This window comes from Antedon mediterranea, chromosome 2 (genome assembly GCF_964355755.1).
Source record: "Antedon mediterranea chromosome 2, ecAntMedi1.1, whole genome shotgun sequence".
NCBI lineage: Eukaryota > Metazoa > Echinodermata > Crinoidea > Comatulida > Antedonidae > Antedon > Antedon mediterranea.
The window spans coordinates 14,471,635-14,492,474 of record NC_092671.1 but is presented as its reverse complement, the minus strand read 5'-3'; the positions used below and the strand labels follow the sequence as shown (position 1 = coordinate 14,492,474).

Here is a 20,840-nt window from a genome sequence, read left to right as displayed (position 1 = left end):
ATAAAAATATATTTAATTTCGATTGATAACTCACAAATATCATTTGATATATTATGTTATTAGTTAAAGTTGTCTAAAAAATCGACCTCTATTGCGCCACACTAAAAATCTGTCTTTTATGCTTTCGCAGCTGAGTGAGGTGCACGATGAGGTATGAGAAGGGTTTACAATCTATGATAATCACACCAGTCTCTGACTGAAAATGTCTAAAATGATTTCATTATTAGTAATAAAAAATCATATTAATGTGTGGTACAAGTATTTCTAACAATATTGTATGTTTTTTTAAATATTATTTAATGCTTCTGATTCAACATGCTTCGTGTGTCTTCCGATCCCCACACGACGTAGGCTGTGTAGGCCTAGCAGTTAAACAATATAATTTGTTTAGCTGCAAATAATAATATCTTAAGTGAATAATAAAGTTGTGAATAGTGGTACGCCTAGCTAGGCCCCCCTAGTATGATGGATAAAAAAACTTAATCATTTAAAAGAATTTGTTACAGTTCAATTATTTTCATTTCAGAATAGGCCTAGCCTAGGCCTAGTAGTAGTGTAGTAACAATCCATGCGTGTGATTGAATTGGTAGCGGGACAATTTGTCTCTGATAGGGACTGGCATATATTTTTCAATTTATCTTTCTGCATTTGAATAGTGTTCAGTTTGAAAGAGTAGGGTAGATGTACCAGACCTCGGCAGGTTACAGGGAAATTCGTTATTTACGTGTATTTTTTAAAAGCATCACAAAATATTTTTTGGTAAAGTTTTTAGTATTTATATAAGTAGTAAATACAGTGTGAATTATCAAATAAATATTTATAATTAACAAACAATAATAAAAAATGTGTTTTTTATTTATTTACCAAACCTCGGCATGTGTCTGCCAATCCTCGGCATACGCTGCCCAAGCAAGCCCTGGAATTACGCGCGAGCGATTGCGCAATCGATCGTCGATGAAATAGCAGGCCTAGCAATGGCCAGATGTGAAATAAATGAGTCAAAAAACAGCAATATTAAATTTATTTTACCAACAATTATATTTTGAATAAAATTTAATAAACCACATTGCAAATAATTTTATTTAATTAGTTATTTCCGTTAGGTGCCGAAGTCTGGCACATATCATTAATTATCAAACAAACATCTTAACACCCCTCATAAACCCTATATTTTTTCATTGGTTTGAAAATGGAATATTCTGGAATGTTGCTACACTACAGTAGGAGCCTATTTCAATCCCAGACGTGTCCCTCGTGTGTAATTTTTCATGCCCTGGAACTTTAAATGGAACAGTCACGTGTTAGCTCATTAGTCTATTTTGCTGAAATGTCACTTCAGGTTTCAGTTTTTATGGCTACTGGCAGACATGTTTCGCTGGTGTCTAGTAAACGATCGGTGGTTTATATTTACCACCTATAATTAAAGTATATTATACGTTAAGATAAACAAAAAATATCAATTATTTAATTAATTATAACTAATATAAATACAACCTGCCGAGGTTTGGCACATTGCCGAGGTCTGGTACATCTACCCTATATAATCATAAGCATTTTAAACTTTAAATCAACAAAATTGATTAAGTATTTCGAAAGTTATGAATAAAATAAGGTGTAAAATTTGGCACCATCACTATGCTTTGTTTACATAGGAATCCCCACCCCGCGTTTGTGACCTTGTACACAAATAGTCACTGGGTGAAAATACTACTAAAACACATATAAATACATTTTATGAACATATTTTTAATTAGAAAGTTGATGGTGACAAATATATACAGTCGACTCCGCCTAAGTCGAATCTAATGGGACCGGTATAAAAATTCGAGTTAGCGAACTTCGACTTACAGATTTCCCAAAAAAATGCTAGGCCTAGGTTCACTCACTAGCTGCGCTATGGCTAGGCCTAATAGTGGACCCTGCCCTGTCGCGATCGCGGCCCACGCGATGAGCCTTCTTGAATTGAATTTGCTTAGCTAGCTAGCTAGGCCTAATGAATGCTAAGCCTCTTTGATAAACTGTATTTTTCCGAAACAATACAAAAACGTATAATAAATACATTTCGGTTCTTATTCGAAATGGGTATCTATTTTATTGCCATCTGTCTAGCACAAAATAGGTACCCACAAAACGCCGCTCAAGTTCTCACCTCTGAAACAACTCATACACTCTATACACTAGCGCGAGTTGTAGGACGCCGCCTATACTATGCAACCTGCTTGAGAGAACCGATATGGTCCCACATTTTCCCCTCTGTTGTTTGTTTATCGAATTACGTACGTTTCATCGGCTTTTTTAACGCGTTGTTGCCGCGTAATTTGTGACTTCGACTTATACGATATAAATCACTAAAGAATGTGTGTATTCGGACCGCAAAAAGACGTCGACTAAGACGAATTTCGACTTAGAAAAATTCGACTTAGAAATAAAAATTACACAGTAATGTATAGGAAAGAAATGGGACTTTCCTAAAAATTCGACTTTCGCGATTTTTCGACTTACGCAAATTCGACTTAGGCGGAGTCGACTGTATTTGCATAGTACCACATTTTGTTTGGAAATTGTGTCAAAATCACAAAAATAAGATAGAAAGTACTTATTTTATGTTTACCCTCTCCCCGGACTGCGCGAATGTCCCGGAGGAATACCCCCACCTCAGCCAGGCTGTGTGATGACGTCATCGGGGACTTCGCGGCCTAGAATTGCTTACTCACCTAGCATCAGGTGATTTAAAACCTTTTGCGATCCAATATAGGTGATATTTATATAAAACCAAAGGCGTACACTGTTAAAATATAAATATATCTAAAATATATTATAAGCAAAATCCCAAAATATTAGGCATGTTTTCGATTTTTTCTGATTTTACTAACATTTCGAGCCCAAAATAAAATGTCATCGCGAAGACATGTGGGCAAAGGAATTTCAAATTTTTCATCGGAATTTTCCGGAGAAGATCGTACAGTCATTCGTTTTTTCTGAATAGCCAGAGTTCGTAAATTCATGCGCAAGTTGACCCGTTTTTAACAGGTTAAGGGTCACACTTGTCTATTCCCTAAAGATGTCTGCTGCCCTCTAGCGGTTTTGCTAGTCGTTATCTCTGAGACGATTCGGCCCACTTATATTTATAGGCTTTTATATGCATTTTATAAGTATAAACAAGCCTTTTTTCACTAACTTTTTTTTTTAGAGAGACTTTGGGGTAATGATGAAATAAAATATTTTTTAAATATAGGACCTAAAACATTGCCAAAAATTTTGTTTAGCCACCCGAGCGATATTAATAGGGTTACCGAGAGTTGACTCCATTGTTATTGCCACGATTCAACTCCGCGTACGTTACCATGCGCGCTATGTCATTGACGCGATTATTTGTCCATTGGTAAACACATTTTTATGTAGTATTATTCTGAAAATAATTGAACTGTAAACATAATTCTTTTGAGTATTTATTTATTTACATATCATTCCATAAGATCAACTATTTTTTATCTTCATTACATTCAACCAAACATGTAAAAAATGTGGTTAAAATATCGTACTGTCTAGCGCGTACGACTATACGCGGTAGATTGTTTACTCAAAAACCTTCAAACGGTCCAGTGACCTTACCCTATTCAACCTTGTTTTTGTAGTTAAACAAATCCCAGGTCATGAGAGGCTCTGAGAAATATTTATGATAAGTGCCAAAAAAACGGTTTTTTCTCGATATGAAGCCTTTATTATTCAAATCTTTTAGAGAAAAATCAGACATACCATAAAGAAGGTCTATTTATTTCATTTTTGAAATAAAATTGTGAAAATTACGTGAGGCTCAACTACAAAACCACCATTTTGTGATATGTCATCGTAATCCAATCAAAGCTGAGATTTCCCGCGATCGGCAGAGCTCACGGTTGAATGATTTTGGATTCTGGCTATTTGATTGGTGGACGCGAATCACCCACAGCGGAATGTTTTCTCTCGCGTGTACTGCGAAGTCACATGGTCTGTCTGTACTGATCGTTACTACACAAATTTAGAGCAATGAATTTGTACGAATTCCGTTAAATAAACAACTTTATATATTTTGTAAACATTTAATAATATATTTTATTGATATTTCCAATGTTGATATATAAAATAAATTACTATAAAACGTAATTATATGTAATTATTTTAGCGAAAAATGGTGTGGTTCATACAATTGTTGACTGAGGGCGCAATTTGTTTACAACGTTCGTGGCCAAAAACGATCATTTTCGGCGATGTTTTATACCCTATATTTCGAAAACTACAAGTCAGATTTTCGTAATTCTTTCTTTATTGGAATATTGAAACAAAATACTAACATATAATATTTAAATTGGTTTAAAAATAACAACTTTTAATTTTGCATCGTTATCCCTAATATTAAACAAATTACAATCTCCCAGATTTTTAGAAATAATAATTGCATATAAATTTACATTTTTATAATAATTTATTTTATATATTATAATATATAAAAAAAATTACTAAAAAAATGTAAAATACATAAAACAAATTGCTATAAAAATGTCCCGATTCATTGAATTTTTTCAATAACAATGGCGTCGACTCACGATAACCCTACCAATTTGGCAAGCATTTATTTCAGATATATTTTACTTTTTTTTTCCAGTAAGGTATCAAGAGACTCCATATATGATGCAGTAGCTGCAATCATCCAGGGCAGCAAGGATAAGAAGCGGAAATTTGTTGAGACCGTTGAACTCCAGATCAACTTGAAGAACTACGATCCTCAGAAGGACAAACGTTTCTCCGGCACTGTCAAGTATGGAAGCTGCCATCTTTAATTACAACCTGACATTAAGCCAGGTAGCCTGGATGTCGTGTTCAGGCGGACCCTCACCCAGGGTCTTAAAATAATTGGGTAGGCTAAGAAAGGGCCGCCACTAAACTAGTTAAATAATTAGGTTGTGCAACAAGTACAGGTAGATTGGTTTTGTTGCAAGTTGGATCGATGCAACCAATAATTAATGCGCTATTCAATGATGTATATGCATGTCTTATCTTAAAAATATTTGAAGAGAAACTAAACTGAGAATAGCGCATTGAATAAAATTACCAAGTACAGTAGAACCTGTGTTTTACGTACCCTGATTTTATGTTCCCTCGATTTTACGTACGCTAAAAATAACCGATGACGTCATGTCATTTTCTTACATTGAGGGCGCAATTTAACAACAACAAAGCCACAAGCATGGCTGTGTGAGGAATTCTGCTGTGTGTGGGACAAGCTACGCACGTGCATTCCCCATAAAGCAGCGACTGGTTTTTTTTATAGAAAACAATTATATTTTACACTTTATTTAAACATCGCACAGCCTGTATATACTGTACTTTTCTAGTTAGGCTTCACATCTTGCTAGGCCTGCTAGCCTGGCCTGAATAGTCTAGGCAAGGCCTAGCTAGTGACCACCTGCATAATGTACAGAAGGCAAACACGGCCAGCTACGATCGCTACGTATTTGGGGTCAATTTAAGGTCAACCTTGATTTTACGAATCCTTTGTTTTACGTACGCCTTTCGGTCCCGTACCGTACGTAAAATGGAGGTTCTACTGTACAGTATAGTAATGAATGGCCAATTGTCATTTATGGAAGTGTGAACTAATCACAATGTCGATTTTTAATAAGTTGTACAATAATTCAGTAATAGTAGTACAGTCGACCTTCTCATTTACGTACCCCTTGGTCTGAGAGGCGTTCGTAAATGAAAAGGTTCGGAAAAAAGCGCCCTCTATTAAAACCAGAGGTAAAAACATGCCCAAACAAAGACCTTTGACTATGTATTACTGTGCATAGTATAGTGAGAAGAACAATAAAGCAATATTAAAACAAATACAGTATAAAACAATGTAAATTAACACTTTGACTGCCAAAAACATTAATAATATTTCTGCTTTTTGTTACACTCATTCTCTGTACCAAAATTCCATCGTTGACTTTTTTTATAGGCCTATTGCACATTTTGATACAAACTGTAATTTACAAACCTGTTCTTGAATTAATAATATCAAATCCGCATATATTTTACATTTTGAAAGCTACTAGAATCTAGTGTGGATCGGACAGCAAGTAAAATGGAATTCCCAGAAAGGCTGACAACAAAGTTTAAAATTGTTATAAGAGTCAAGTGTTTTTTTATATCGTAAAAACATGCACAAACCAAACAGAATTTACAGTGTGGTCATAGTGTGTAGCCTTTTTAAAGTTCGCGATCAATCTTTGATTTTTTTCAAAAACATGTGCAGGGTGCTTTTCATGCACTCCAACAGTGGGGATGATGATCTCCTGACCACTAGCTTAGGCCTAGACCAAACGGCCAAGGCCACTGACTTTTTAATCTAGGCCTAGACAACTTTTAAACTCGAAATAAACAGAATACGTGTGTAATAACCTTTGCTTTATTAATTTTTTCATTTTTTTAAATAATTGTTTTGGGATAATTTAATGAATTAAGAAGATAATACTTTAGTAGGTACTGTACCTGTATGTAAAAGTTTTATGTTATTTTTTTTAATTGGCTGATGACGTCATTGTTCAAACGGCGTGTAATTGAGAAATGTGTAAATGAGAAGGTCGACTGTATGTATAATATGCAGTGAATATTGCCATATCTAATAGACATCTAATGAATGAATTACCTTATCTAGTGTGATTATAATCTGGCTACAAATTGTAACTCTTTCTTTAGGTTGCACAAGGTTCCAAGACCAAAGTTCTCAATCTGTATTCTTGGAGATCAACAACATTGTGATGAGGCCCAAGATCTTGGCTTTCCATGCATGAATGCGGACTCATTGAAAAAGCTTAACAAAAACAAGAAACTGGTCAAAAAATTAGGTACTAAAAATTGTTGAAAGTATTAGATTACGGTTATGGCTGTAAACTTATTTAAAATTATTATAATTAAAAATATTATTCAAGAAACTCAGTTTTGTTGGTATAAAAAGTTGTACTAGAGTAATCATATTAATTACCATAACATCTGTTTGCCTATAAATAGTAATATTGATTCATTATCTTGTTTGTTGAGGTATTGCTTGAATACATTATATTTGCAGTCTAATCGACACCTTATTATTAATGCCATGTTGGCCTTTTATGTCAACTTAAGCAAGAAAGACTGCAAACATTAAACTGTATGTCGCTATCTTGCACAGTTAGACAAGTGACTGTTCGAGACGAAACCTACAAACATGCCCCCAAAATAGTACTTTTTCCCATAGAACAACATTAAACACTATTAGAACTGGAGATCTGGATTCATTTGTTTTGCAGCCAAGAAATATGATGCTTTCCTTGCTTCAGACTCGCTCATCAAGCAGATTCCCAAGCTTCTTGGGCCTGGTTTGAACAAGGCAGGAAAATTCCCTACCCTTGTGTCTCATCAAGAGCCATTGACCAACAAAGTGGAAGAAGTCAAAGCCACCATTAAGTTTCAGATGAAAAAGGTATAAACACATTTTCAATGTCATTGTTGTTTCTTGCAGTCTAATTGACACCTTAATATTAATGCCATGTTGGCCTTTTATGCCATCTTAAGGCAAGAAAGACTGCAAATATTAAACTGTATGTCGCTATCTTGCACAGTTAGACAAGTGACTGTTCGAGACGAAACCTACAGACAAATTATATGATCGAAAACATTGGTAATACAGCGTGTATTCACTATTCTAACCCAATGAACTGAAAATATTCTGTACCTTGAACCTCCAATGTTTGGTTTTATGTGAACTTTCTTTATCCATACAGTTATTTTTTGTTTCTTGTTAGGTTCTGTGTCTTGCTGTTGCTGTCGGCCATATTGAGTTGACTGATGATGAGCTTGTTGCCAACATCAGTCTTGCTATCAACTTCTTGGTGTCGCTGTTGAAGAAAAACTGGCAAAATGTACGTTCATTGTACATCAAGAGCACAATGGGAAAACCACAACGCTTGTATTAGACAGGAAAATAATTTCAAAAAAACTACTAGGCCTACAGCAGAAATAATATTTAAATACCATTTTGCAGTTAAACAACTTGCTATTGGAATAAAAGAATAATGAAAAGACAATCCATGTGTAATACTGTTTTTATTCATAGTTTTTGTTTCATTGCCGTATGTTATTCTCAGTTTGAGATTAATTAAACATATAACTAGGGAGTTTTCACACACATGGCACACCATACACACACTTCTGTTTAGGTCCTGGTGTGTGTTAGTAAATTCTAGAATTTTTCTAGGCAATCTGAAAGGTGTACTGTATATTTTTCAATCACTAAATGTGAACAATGATCGGTGTCTACGCCTCATAAGGTTTTTAAAAGTGTCAATTCTACATAATTACTGAGCATTCAACATTTCGGTTCATTTACAATCGCATCCAAGGTTGTTTTTTCTTAAACAACTCAAGAGGTCTGGCTTAGATAGACTGGAACTGCTCCGATACTATTAAGCAGTGATACGACCTGTTCTCGAATATGCCTGTGCTGTTTGGTCCCCGAGTTTATCCAAAGCACAATCTGACCAAATTGAACATGTCCAAAGAAGAGCGTGTAACATAATATGCCCCGATGGTACCTCGTATGCTGATACCCGCAGATACCTTAACATCATCACTCTATCTGAACGCCGCGAGAAGTTGTCAAGAAAATTCTTTGATAAAATGAAAAAAGAAGATCATAGATTACACTCTCTCTTACCTAAACCTCCCACACACAACCATCAGCTCCGACGCATTAGATCGTTCACCCTACCCGAAGTCCGGACACAACGCACAAAAAAACTTCATTACTTTCCACGGAGTTTTCAATGATTGGTGAATGATCAGAAACTGAGTTATGATAAGCAAATTGTGAACCCCTTTTGGTTTGTGTTACTGGATGTACTATGATGGTCATTGAAAGACTAATTTGTGGACTATGATATATTTTAGTATTACTTGTTTGGACTGTGTTATACTATGTTTTTTTTAATATATTTTATTTTATTCAAACTCATTCAACAGCGGGAAACCCGCCCCTTACAGAATGGAATAAACTATACCAATAAAAATATATATAAATCTTAAAATCTAACAATACAAAATTATTATATATTTATTATTATATTTATGTCAACTTCATCACTGTTTACTTGATGCAATAAAGGAAATAGATAAATAAATAAATATATAATTGCACCATGTGGTGGCAGAGCGTTTAGCTAAAGATAAACAAGTGCGAGGGGGGGGGGGGGTACAGCAAAAGAAGCTGTAATGACGTCATAAGACCGGATGTAACGTCACGGGGGAAGTATGTTCAAGATAAAAAATTCAAGTCGAACAGGCATGGACCAACCACCCTTTAAAATTGGTGGTTTTTGAGATATGATGTCATTTTCAAGAGGGCTTATAGGCATAGCCTCGACTCCGGATCCAGCACATGCTGAGATCCAGAAACAAGTAATTCATTTCAGCTATTTATATACTTTACTAAAATGTAATTAATTAATTTGAAACGATAAAGATGAAGAAATCTGTGAGAATGAGAAAAAGCCCCAACCGAGACTCAGACCGTCTGCTTGATACGCAGCTGTCCTAACTATTAGACCTGGGGCTTTCATGGTATTGTTCAAACTCAATTGGATAGCGACTCTTTCACACTCTCGGCGTGGTACGGCGGAACAGCACCAGTCCTCAATTGTACGCACGCGCAACAGAGATCAAATTGATACACCCTCATCTATTCAGTATTTTTATTCTCCGAAGAGATATTTTTATATATGTAAATATGTTAATTTTAAACCGCCCGGTGATGTACTGAAATTTAATTAATTAATTTGAAACGATAAAGACTCGGACCGTCTGCTTGATATGCAGCTGGCCTAACCATTAGACCACGGGACCCTCGGCGTGGTACGGCGGAACAGCACTAGTCCTCAATTGTACGCACGCGCACCAGAGATCAAATTGATTCACCCTCATCTATTTTTATTCACGAAGCGGGACCTCGGTGCTTGGCACAAACGTGTGTAGGAGACCATACAAGACCTAAACATGTTTGTACCTGTATATTTATTTTATATATATAAATAAAATAATATAAACATGTTTATGTCTCGTATGGTCTCCTATATATATATATAAAATAAATATACAGGTACTTTTTTTTTTAATCAATTATTGCTTCTCGTGATGTATACAATTAAACGTACAAACATGTTTATGTCTCGTATGGTCTCCTACACACGTTTGTGCCAAGCACCGTTTGGCTTGGCAAAACATAATTCTGCACATAAGTAAGTATACATTAACTGTTCATTTTGTTCATTTATTTAGTTAGCCGACCTCATTGACATCAGGTCGTCAATTGTCGTATTCGAACTGGAACTTTCGTTGTCAACGTAAACATTCGTTGAGTATTTTTGTATTCAAATTGTAAATGTGTGCTCAACAGAACGTTATTCGAATAGAAAACGTTTAAAACGCATTTTTTAACTCGGAGTACTTCTCCTCTTCCTCTTCTTCTTCCATCTGGACACTATTGAGCCAACTTTCAAGTCCTACTAGTCCTTTACGCGAAAAAAAATTAGGGAAAAAAGCGTAAAAAAAAGTACTTTCACTTTTGAATATACATTGTTTCAGCGCCGTGCTAACTGGATGCAGCCATATGACGTCTTGAAGATGGCACCTTGGTGCCAAAGATTTTCGTCGTAATATAGCCGTGTTTGGTGTCATTTCAACTTGGCTTGACTTGGGAGAATAAGAATATATACAGTAAAACCTATTTAATGATATTGTGCAAAAATCAGATTTCATAATTTACCGTAATTATTATTTCCGGTTATGTGACGTAACTTTTCGGAATATAGCCGTATTTGGTAGCGAGGTTATTGATGTGTATGTGACGTTACATCCCGTCTTATGACGTCATTACAGCTTCTTTTACCCTGTACCCCGAGTATTGCACATTCGTGCTTGTTCGTTAAGAACAATCTCATAACGCTCAAAATACTCCGTTAAATAAGTAGGCCTACTCAACCAAGTAAACAACATCCTGAAAGAGCTTAATATGGAACGCCATTAAACTTTAGTTCTATTGACCATTTTGAGAGAGAAAATGTTTGATTTATGGCCTAGGCTAACATTTAATATTAATAATTTACCCTTTCTTTCTCAAAATGTGTTAAAAGATGACTTAAATTTAGGTTATTCAACACATCTTTAATCGGTTGGCTACACATGGTGGTTGGCGTCATGATAATGAAATGTTTGTAAACCTTTCATAGACTCATTTCCAGCCGTTGATTTTCTTCCATTTGATCCCATGTCAAAGGTTACATTTTAATTGCGACGTATAAAAAAGGCCGATTAAAAAAGAGCCGAACGTAATGCAGAAAGGGCCGAATCATAAAGAGCGCCGAATATAATGGTGGTAGATGGGCCGAATAAAAAAGAGCCAAATGCTGAAAGACACATCTGAAATAATTAAAGATGTATGGTATTGTCCCTTGAAACACAAAAAATGAAGGTCAAAATATTCTAAATTTAAAATAGCCATATCAAAGTAATATTAAAGTTATTCACTTTAAGTCGAAAATTCTAGCCAAAAACAACAAGTTTACATAATTAGCCTACAGGTAAATTAATTTGATTACATTTCGTCTGGAAAATTGTCGCGAACGAAAGTAAACAAAGATTTCAAACCTCGAGTATGCATTATGCATGGTGCTAATTAAGATTGTTTACAACTTGTCATGAAGGTGTTTTCACACAGATCGCGAGGAAGTTGTATGATTATGCATACAGAGTAGCCAAACAAACGCGTTGCATTATGAGATATAATAATTTTGATCGAAAACTTTGACTGGACTTGCCAAACAAGAGAATTTTCCACATATTACACAGTATTATGGTTTCCATATTGAATTCAGCATGCAATCGCATGTCTGATTAACATTAACTGTTTTGAAATAAACAAAATGACGTACCTGTCATTAAATAAGAAATTTAACAAAATAAATATACAGGTACTTTTTTTTTTAAACCAATTATTGCTTCTCGTTATGTATACAATTAAACGTACAAACATGTTTAGGTCTTGTATGGTCTCCTACACACGTTTGTGCCAAGCACCGTTTGGCTTGGCAAAACATAATTCTGCACATTAAGTAAGGGCTATATATTAACTGTTCATTTTGTTCATTTATTTAGTTCATTCATTCATTTATTTGATCAAAATCACAAGTTTTAAGTTCATGAATAAAACAGTATTAAAAACAACATATAAAACAAATATAACAATATTTTTAAAAAATCTAAAACCGAATAAAAACTAAAAAATTAAAAACCATTACAAATTCAAAAGAGATAAAAAGGGTGAGAAAAGGTGATTTCGATCAGGATCGTCCAAGAAAACAAATAACTCAGGTTTATTTCCATTGGAGTTCTTGAGGTAAAAAAGTTTAAAAAGAAGAAGAAGCCGACCTCATTAACATCAGGTCGTAAATTGACTTTTCACGCTGCTGCTCTAGCCCGCTACGTCCCATTAGGACTACTCAATCAGAAGCTAAAGCAAGCAGCAGTTATAGTTCTAAGGACGACAATTTTTGCGAAAATGGAAACTCCACTATAATTTATAGATTTCCAGCTGCTACTGTAGACCCCAAAAACGTCTGGGAAAAGAGTCTATTAGGACATGTCATGCTAAAATTACAAATCCCAAAGCATTTCTGGTATATTCACTGTCAGATATTCATTGAATTATTATCGAAACAGTCCATTAAAGTTTGTGTTTGTAATAGGATACTTCACACTTGAAATATCTAGGGTGATGAAGTGACCCCCAGACTTGACCTTAGCAATAAAATTAACTAAAGTGACAGAAATTGAGTATTCACTTCTGTAACACAAAAACAATATTTATTTACATATAAAAAGAGAAAAGAAACCCAAAAACCATTGTCTGACAGACAATTTAAATATTTGTTGCTTTAAATTACATTTTTTCAGGTAAAATAACTATTATGTGACAATAAAATGACACATTCAAAAACATTTGAAATAAAAAATATTTTTCAATAAGCGAGCAGCGTTTTTTGTAAGAAATATTTCTTGTTAGTTATGTTTCAGTTGGCATATTCGTATGCATTCAGATTATAAAAAGTTTATTTACGCTGTGTTATACAAATCTAATTCATTTTGCCATGGACATTTTATTACAGGTTTGCCCATAGATTAAACCAGCAGATGTCAATACATATGCAGGTTTCTCCTTCTTCTTGCTTGGTGGATGAATGTCCAAGGATCTGTGTAACGTCTGCTGAGCCAGATTCATTGTATACCATAAAAGGAAGTGTCCGTCATCGCGACAAAACTTTAGTTTCTTACGGCCACTTCAAATCATCCGCAACAGGCGAAATTGATCTTAATCGGCACTCGTCATTGGGCGGTACATACACAGGTAAACAATTTACAATTTTCTATATAATTTCTATATATCTTCATTACGTCTCTGAAAAAAATATTAAACGTTTTTGGATTAGAGGACAGTATACCTAATTAGGTTACAATGGAGGCCAATTTATTAATTTCTTGGTATCAACTATAGGGCTGGACAATGCTGGACTCTTTTGGAGTCTTCAATGTATGAAACACGTTAAAGCTACAATCTTGACAGTTAGAGATGTTCAAAAGCCATTGAAGATGGTCTTCAGTGTTCACCAAGGTGCACTGACTAAACAAGAGATCGACAAGTCAGATGCAATGACATCATGTCAATTAGATAGGAGGTTTCTTTCTGACCATGTAAAGACATATGATGTTTCAGATGGGAAGCTTCGAGGAACAGTTTTCATACCAACTGGTAAATGGGAACATAATAGTAAAACATAGTGACGTGCTGAAAGTAGTCCTGACATGTTATATATTATATTATGTATAGGCCTATTTTTAATTATTTTAGTTTTTTTTTTAAATCATAGCCAATTTGTAATTTACTTGTTATGCAATACTAATGTACATATTTCGTAATTTGTATTATAAAGGAAAAGGGCCATTCCCAGGAATTATTGACATGTATGGTTTGAATGGTAGTTTAAAGCCATCCAGGGCAGCTCTGTTATCTTCATATGGTTTTGTAACCTATGCATTGCCATACTTTGCTTACAAAGATCTTGTAAAAGACGTTGCTGACGTCGATTTAAGATATTTTGAGGTACTGTAATTTTTACTCAGTGTTTTTATAAAACCATTTTCATAAGTTCAATTGTAATCAAGTTCTTCCAAAAAGATATGAACATTTGCATTTAAAATCATTGATTCATTTCAAATCAGATTGTGACTACGGGTGATACTCGTGCCTTCAATTCCATAAACCAAAAAAAGTTGTCTACTTTGCTTTTATTAACTTAGGAAGCTCTAAATTGGTTCTCTTCTCAAGAATATGTGGATTCTTCTAGAATAGCACTTGTCGGTACGTCACTCGGAGCGATGCTAAGTATTGTTATGGCAACGTACTGGCCTGATATGGTAAGTTTCTAGTTATCTATCTACATCTGAGAGAATATGGAATTTTTGCAATTAGAATGCCGTAAGGACATAAATAAAATGTTGTGAGCATAATAACAGTCTGCAATCAAGCTAATTATCTTGTTACTCCAACATACCATTAATTATTGTAAAGAAACTCTAATATTTTACAGATACGCGCAGTAGTTTCGTACAACGCTACCCATCATCGAACGATTACACCCCGTACATATTATGGAAAAACATTACCTTACATAAAGTAAATATCAGTAAAGTATAACAGTATTTACACAATATATATGTATACAAAAGTATGAAATGCAAATGAACCTGTATCCGGTAGTGAGCTCTCTATTCATTTAGGATGATGATTAAGCAAAGATGATTCCGTACAGAATCAGTGCTTCAGGATTTGCGAGTCCTTACTGGTGACATTCACTGATGTGACTCTAGTGAATTAGAATCAAGGATGAACCAAGAGAATGATAGTCTTCAAAGCAAACATTGCCATCTTAATTTTAATCTATTTAAGTGCTAAGTTAAAAATTTAAAAAAGTTTTATCTTATTCAACAGCAGCAATGGGAATCCAGTTGTAAATATAGATGGTGCATTAAATTACCTAAAATCTTTTAGTTGTAAATTGTTGAACAAAAGTGAATCAACTGCTATTCAGGTAATACTAAAACAATAATAATTGTATTTTTAAATTATACACTTGTTGCGGGTCCATGGCAGAAATTTTTAAACGGAGAGAGCAAACATTATAGTCTTTCAAAATAGATATCACAAATAAAAGTAGTTTATAACTTCATTTTAGGTGTGAATAGGAGCCCCATACACACTCCCACCACAGGATATGATCCATGTGATGGTCTACATACTTCATTATTTTGGTTGGGTCACTATTGAGTTTGGGTTTCTCAACTTAACTTTACAGTATCTTTTACTGCTTTTCTTCATGTCTTGAAAGCCTAAGAGCGACTCGATCGATTTACTGTATAGACAAACTAAACGTTATTGCAGCAAATGAACCGATTTTTCCCTCGAAACATTTATTATAACTAATTTTATTATACTAGATCGAAAAAGCCAAAGCCGATTTCCTTTTTATTGCTGGGGAAGATGATCAGATTATTCCAAGCGTATACTGTGCTTCTAGGATGACTGAGAGATTGAATCAAAATGGTCATCACAATCACAGGACATTGGTCTACCCAGGAACTGGTCATCTTATTGATCCTGGATTACTACCAGTCACTAATATAACGAGGAACCCATTTGACGGTAACTATTTTACTTTATATGTGTTTGTATACATCTTGATGTTTTCTCTTGTCTGTGAAATTTACTAGAATTTTTTATTTTATAATTTGTATTGTAGTCGATACAACAATTACTTATGGAGGAGGCTTACCAGAACATGCAAAGGCACAAGAACATTCATGGAAAATAGTGAAAGAGTTTTTAAGGAAAACATTGGCCATTCAACTTAACAAAAATAATAATAATAATAAATAAATAGTTACGCATATAAGCAAGCTATCAATGTATATAAATAAAATAGAAGAGAAGTACCATTAATTTAAATTAATGAAAAACTTGAAAGGGAAAGACTTCAACTGGTTCTTAAAGAGTTTAAAGTAGTACACTGATCGTACAAGTTGAAATTCCTGATTATTGTAGACCTAGATAGAATAATGAAATAACGAATACAGTATAGAGTAGCCTACTGGCAGAATGGAATGATCTCTTGAAGCACATCTGGAATGTTATCCTTTTAACAATCCTAATTTAACAGTTTAGTAATGTCTTATTCTTGTAGAGGTTTATGTATGTTATGTATATTCTGATAAAGATAAATCACTTGAACACAGTGGTTGTGTCTTCAGTTGCTTTTACCGTTTATGTACACCAAAATCAAACAATTCACCTTTTAAGTATATTTTGTTCTAAGCAAAAAACATATTTAACATTTTTTATTCGGTAGTTTAAATGTATGTTTTATCGTGTTAACATGTATTTTATAATTAATTTGAATGCTTTTTCTAACATACATTTTAAATGTATTAATATCTTATCTTGCCAAACAAAAGAATTTTCAAAAAATGTTTACATTTTATACGAATAAGGTTTATCTGTTTGTGTCTATTTTGGTCCACTCATTACACAGTATTATGGTTTCCATATTGAGTTCAGCATACAATCGCATGTCTGATTAACATTTCAAATAACTGTTTTGATCATCAACAGATTGACGTACCTGTCATTAAATAAGACATTTAACAAAATACAGGTACCTTTTTTTTAAATTAATTAATGCATTCATTGTTTATAATTCCAAGTCTGTGGCCTTTGTGATTCTCGTGATGTATACATTTAAACGTACAAACATGTTTAGGTCTTGTATGGTCTCCTACATACGTGTGTGCCAAGAATCGTTTGGCTTGGCAAAACATATTTCTGCACATAAGTAAGTATACATTAACTGTTCATGTTGTTCATTTATTTGGGTAACCGTCCTCATTAACATCAGATCGTCATTGACGTTGGCATATGCATTGCCTTTGAGAGTGACAGAGACCAGTATGTGTGCCTTTCATTTCTATGAATGTGATCAAGTTTAGATTTCCTGGACTGTCCAAAGGTAGGTTGGATTTTTCTTTTGTTTCTTTAGAAATTATAAAGATTATAAAAAGTTGATTTACGCTGTCTATACAAATTGAATTCATTTTGCCATGGAAATTTTATTACAGGTTTGCCCATAGATTAAACCAGCAGATGTCAATACATATGCAGGTTTCTCCTTCTTCTTGCTTGGTGGATGAATGTCCAAGGATCCGTGTAACGTCTGCTGAGCCAGATTCATTGTATACCATAAAAGGAAGTGTTCGTAATCTCGACAAAACTTTAGTTTCTTACGGCCACTTCAAATCATCCGCAACAGGCGAAATTGATCTTAATCGGCACTCGTCATTGGGCGGTACATACACAGGTAAACAATTTACAATTTTCTATATAATTTCTATATATCTTCATTACGTCTCTGAAAAAAATATTAAACGTTTTTGGATTAGAGGACAGTATACCTAATTAGGTTACAATGGAGGCCAATTTATTAATTTCTTGGTATCAACTATAGGGCTGGACAATGCTGGACTCTTTTGGAGTCTTCAATGTATGAAATACGTTAAAGCTACAATCTTGACAGTTAGAGATGTTCAAAAGCCATTGAAGATGGTCTTCAGTGTTCACCAAGGTGCACTGACTAAACAAGAGATCGACAAGTCAGATGCAATTACATCATGTCAATTAGATAGGAGGTTTCTTTCTGACCATGTAAAGACATATGATGTTTCAGATGGGAAGCTTCGAGGAACAGTCTTCATACCAACTGGTAAATGTGAACATAATAGTAAAACATAGTGACGTGCTGAAAGTAGTCCTGACATGTTATATATTATTATTATGTATAGGCCTATTTTTAATTATTTTAGTTTTTTTTTAAATCATAGCCAATTTGTAATTTACTTGTTATGCAATACTAATGTACATATTTCGTATTTTGTATTATAAAGGAAAAGGGCCATTCCCAGGAATTATTGACATGTATGGTTTGAATGGTAGTTTAAAGCCATCCAGGGCAGCTCTGTTATCTTCATATGGTTTTGTAACCTATGCATTGCCATACTTTGCTTACAAAGATCTTGTAAAAGACGTTGCTGACGTCGATTTAAGATATTTTGAGGTACTGTAATTTTTACTCAGTGTTTTTATAAAACCATTTTCATAAGTTCAATTGTAATCAAGTTCTTCCAAAAAGATATGAACATTTGCATTTAAAATCATTGATTCATTTCAAATCAGATTGTGCCTACGGGTGATACTCGTGCCTTCAATTTCATAAACCAAAAAAAGTTGTCTACTTTGCTTTTATTAACTTAGGAAGCTCTAAAGTGGTTCTCTTCTCAAGAATATGTGGATTCTTCTAGAATAGCACTTGTCGGTACGTCACTCGGAGCGATGCTAAGTATTGTTATGGCTACGTACTGGCCTGATATGGTAAGTTTCTAGTTATCTATCTACTATCTGAGAGAATATGGAATTTTTGCAATTAGAATGCCTTAAGGACATAAATAAAATTTTGTGAGCATAATAACAGTCTGCAATCAAGCTAATTATCTTGTTACTCCGACATACCATTAATTATTGTAAAGAAACTCTAATATTTTACAGATACGCGCAGTAGTTTCGTACAACGCTACCCATCATCGAACGATTACACCCCGTACATATTATGGAAAAACATTACCTTACATAAAGTAAATATCGGTACAGTATAACAGTATTTACACAATATATATATATATAAAAGTATGAAATGCAAATGAACCTGTATCCGGTAGTGAGCTCTCTATTCATTTAGGATGATGATGATTAAGCAAAGATGATTCCGTACAGAATCAGTGCTTCAGGATTTGCGAGTCCTTACTGGTGACATTCACTGATGTGACTCTGTGAATTAGAATCAAGGATGAACCAAGAGAATGATAGTCTTCAAAGCAAACATTGCCATCTTAATTTTAATCTATTTAAGTGCTAAGTTAAAAATTCAAAAAAGTTTTATCTTATTCAACAGCAGCAATGGGAATCCAGTTGTAAATATAGACGGTGCATTAAATTACCTAAAATCTTTTAGTTGTAAATTGTTGAACAAAAGTGAATCAACTGCTATTCAGGTAATACTAAAACAATAATAATTGTATTTTTAAATTATACACTTGTTGCGGGTCCATGGCAGAAATTTTTAAACGGAGAGAGCAAACATTATAGTCTTTCAAAATAGATATCACAAATAAAAGTAGTTTATAACTTCATTTTAGGTGTGAATAGGAGCCCCATACACACTCCCACCACAGGATATGATCCATGTGATGGTCTACATACTTCATTATTTTGGTTGGGTCACTATTGAGTTTGGGTTTCTCAACTTAACTTTACAGTACCGTATCTTTTACTGCTTTTCTTCATGTCCTGAAAGCCTAAGAGCGACTCGATCGATTTACTGTATAGACAAACGAAACGTTATTGCAGCAAATGAACCGTTTTTTCCCCTCGAAACATTTATTATAACTAATTTTATTATACTAGATCGAAAAATCCAAAGCCGATTTCCTTTTTATTGCTGGGGAAGATGATCAGATTATTCCAAGCGTATACTGTGCTTCTAGGATGACTGAGAGATTGAATCAAAATGGTCATCACAATCACAGGACATTGGTCTACCCAGGAACTGGTCATCTTATTGATCCTGGATTACTACCAGTCACTAATATAACGAGGAACCCATTTGACGGTAACTATTTTACTTTATATGTGTTTGTATACATCTTGATGTTTTCTCTTGTCTGTGAAATTTACTAGAATTTTTTATTTTATAATTTGTATTGTAGTCGATACAACAATTACTTATGGAGGAGGCTTACCAGAACATGCAAAGGCACAAGAACATTCATGGAAAATAGTGAAAGAGTTTTTAAGGAAAACATTGGCCATTCAACTTAACAAAAATAATAATAATAATAAATAAATAGTTACGCATATAAGCAAGCTATCAATGTATATAAATAAAATAGAAGAGAAGTACCATTAATTTAAATTAATGAAAAACTTGAAAGGGAAAGACTTCAACTGGTTCTTAAAGAGTTTAAAGTAGTACACTGATCGTACAAGTTGAAATTCCTGATTATTGTAGACCTAGATAGAATAATGAAATAACGAATACAGTATAGAGTAGCCTACTGGCAGAATGGAATGATCTCTTGAAGCACATCTGGAATGTTATCCTTTTAACAATCCTAATTTAACAGTTTAGTAATGTCTTATTCTTGTAGAGGTTTATGTATGTTATGTATATTCTGATAAAGATAAATCACTTGAACACAGTGGTTGTGTCTTCAGTTGCTTTTACCGTTTATGTACACCAAAATCAAACAATTCACCTTTTAAGTATATTTTGTTCTAAGCGAAAAACATATTTAACATTTTTTATTCGGTAGTTTAAATGTATGTTTTATCGTGTTAAAATGTATTTTATAATTATTTTAAATGCTTTTTCTAACATACATGTTAAATGTATTAATATCTTATCTTGCCAAACAAAAGAATTTTCAAAAAATGTTTACATTTTATACGAATAAGGTTTATCTGTTTGTGTCTATTTTGGTCCACTCATTACACAGTATTATGGTTTCCATATTGAGTTCAGCATACAATCGTATGTCTGATTAACATTTTAAATAACTGTTTTGATCATCAACAG

General features: G+C 33.9%; 3 protein-coding genes across 3 annotated transcripts; all 3 read left to right on the top strand.

Annotated features, from left to right (window-relative positions):
- The first annotated feature begins 102 nt into the window (after window positions 1-102).
- On the top strand, window positions 103-8,084 carry LOC140040501 (large ribosomal subunit protein uL1-like). The gene is made up of 5 exons (XM_072086488.1): window positions 103-151; window positions 4,643-4,795; window positions 6,721-6,869; window positions 7,308-7,480; window positions 7,803-8,084. The coding sequence occupies exons 1-5, from the start codon at window positions 147-149 to the stop codon at window positions 7,971-7,973; spliced, it is 651 nt and encodes a 216-aa protein (XP_071942589.1). The 5' UTR covers window positions 103-146; the 3' UTR covers window positions 7,974-8,084.
- Window positions 8,085-9,381: 1,297 nt separating this feature from the next.
- On the top strand, window positions 9,382-16,429 carry LOC140039303 (acyl-coenzyme A amino acid N-acyltransferase 1-like). Its single transcript, XM_072084908.1, has 10 exons — window positions 9,382-9,453; window positions 10,330-10,394; window positions 13,215-13,453; window positions 13,601-13,855; window positions 14,037-14,206; window positions 14,404-14,520; window positions 14,694-14,779; window positions 15,095-15,194; window positions 15,601-15,805; window positions 15,903-16,429. The coding sequence occupies exons 1-10, from the start codon at window positions 9,382-9,384 to the stop codon at window positions 16,037-16,039; spliced, it is 1,446 nt and encodes a 481-aa protein (XP_071941009.1). The 3' UTR covers window positions 16,040-16,429.
- A 482-nt stretch (window positions 16,430-16,911) lies between these two features.
- On the top strand, window positions 16,912-20,498 carry LOC140039302 (acyl-coenzyme A amino acid N-acyltransferase 1-like). Its single transcript, XM_072084907.1, has 9 exons — window positions 16,912-16,991; window positions 17,275-17,513; window positions 17,661-17,915; window positions 18,097-18,266; window positions 18,464-18,580; window positions 18,755-18,840; window positions 19,158-19,257; window positions 19,670-19,874; window positions 19,972-20,498. The coding sequence occupies exons 1-9, from the start codon at window positions 16,912-16,914 to the stop codon at window positions 20,106-20,108; spliced, it is 1,389 nt and encodes a 462-aa protein (XP_071941008.1). The 3' UTR covers window positions 20,109-20,498.
- Window positions 20,499-20,840: the final 342 nt, after the last annotated feature.

Excerpts from the sequence above, each read along its gene's own strand:
- LOC140040501 (XM_072086488.1), top strand. Across the intron at positions 4,796-6,720 it reads CGTTTCTCCGGCACTGTCAA|GTTGCACAAGGTTCCAAGAC; the intron begins GTATGGAAGCTG and ends CTCTTTCTTTAG. Across the intron at positions 7,481-7,802 it reads TTAAGTTTCAGATGAAAAAG|GTTCTGTGTCTTGCTGTTGC; the intron begins GTATAAACACAT and ends GTTTCTTGTTAG.
- LOC140039302 (XM_072084907.1), top strand. The coding sequence starts at position 16,912 with ATGTTTAGGTCTTGTATGGTCTCCTACATACGTGTGTGCCAAGAATCG. Across the intron at positions 18,267-18,463 it reads TCGATTTAAGATATTTTGAG|GAAGCTCTAAAGTGGTTCTC; the intron begins GTACTGTAATTT and ends TTATTAACTTAG. Across the intron at positions 18,581-18,754 it reads CTACGTACTGGCCTGATATG|ATACGCGCAGTAGTTTCGTA; the intron begins GTAAGTTTCTAG and ends AATATTTTACAG.
- LOC140039303 (XM_072084908.1), top strand. The coding sequence starts at position 9,382 with ATGTCATTTTCAAGAGGGCTTATAGGCATAGCCTCGACTCCGGATCCA. Across the intron at positions 9,454-10,329 it reads ATGCTGAGATCCAGAAACAA|TTAGCCGACCTCATTGACAT; the intron begins GTAATTCATTTC and ends TCATTTATTTAG. Across the intron at positions 15,195-15,600 it reads GTGAATCAACTGCTATTCAG|ATCGAAAAAGCCAAAGCCGA; the intron begins GTAATACTAAAA and ends TTATTATACTAG.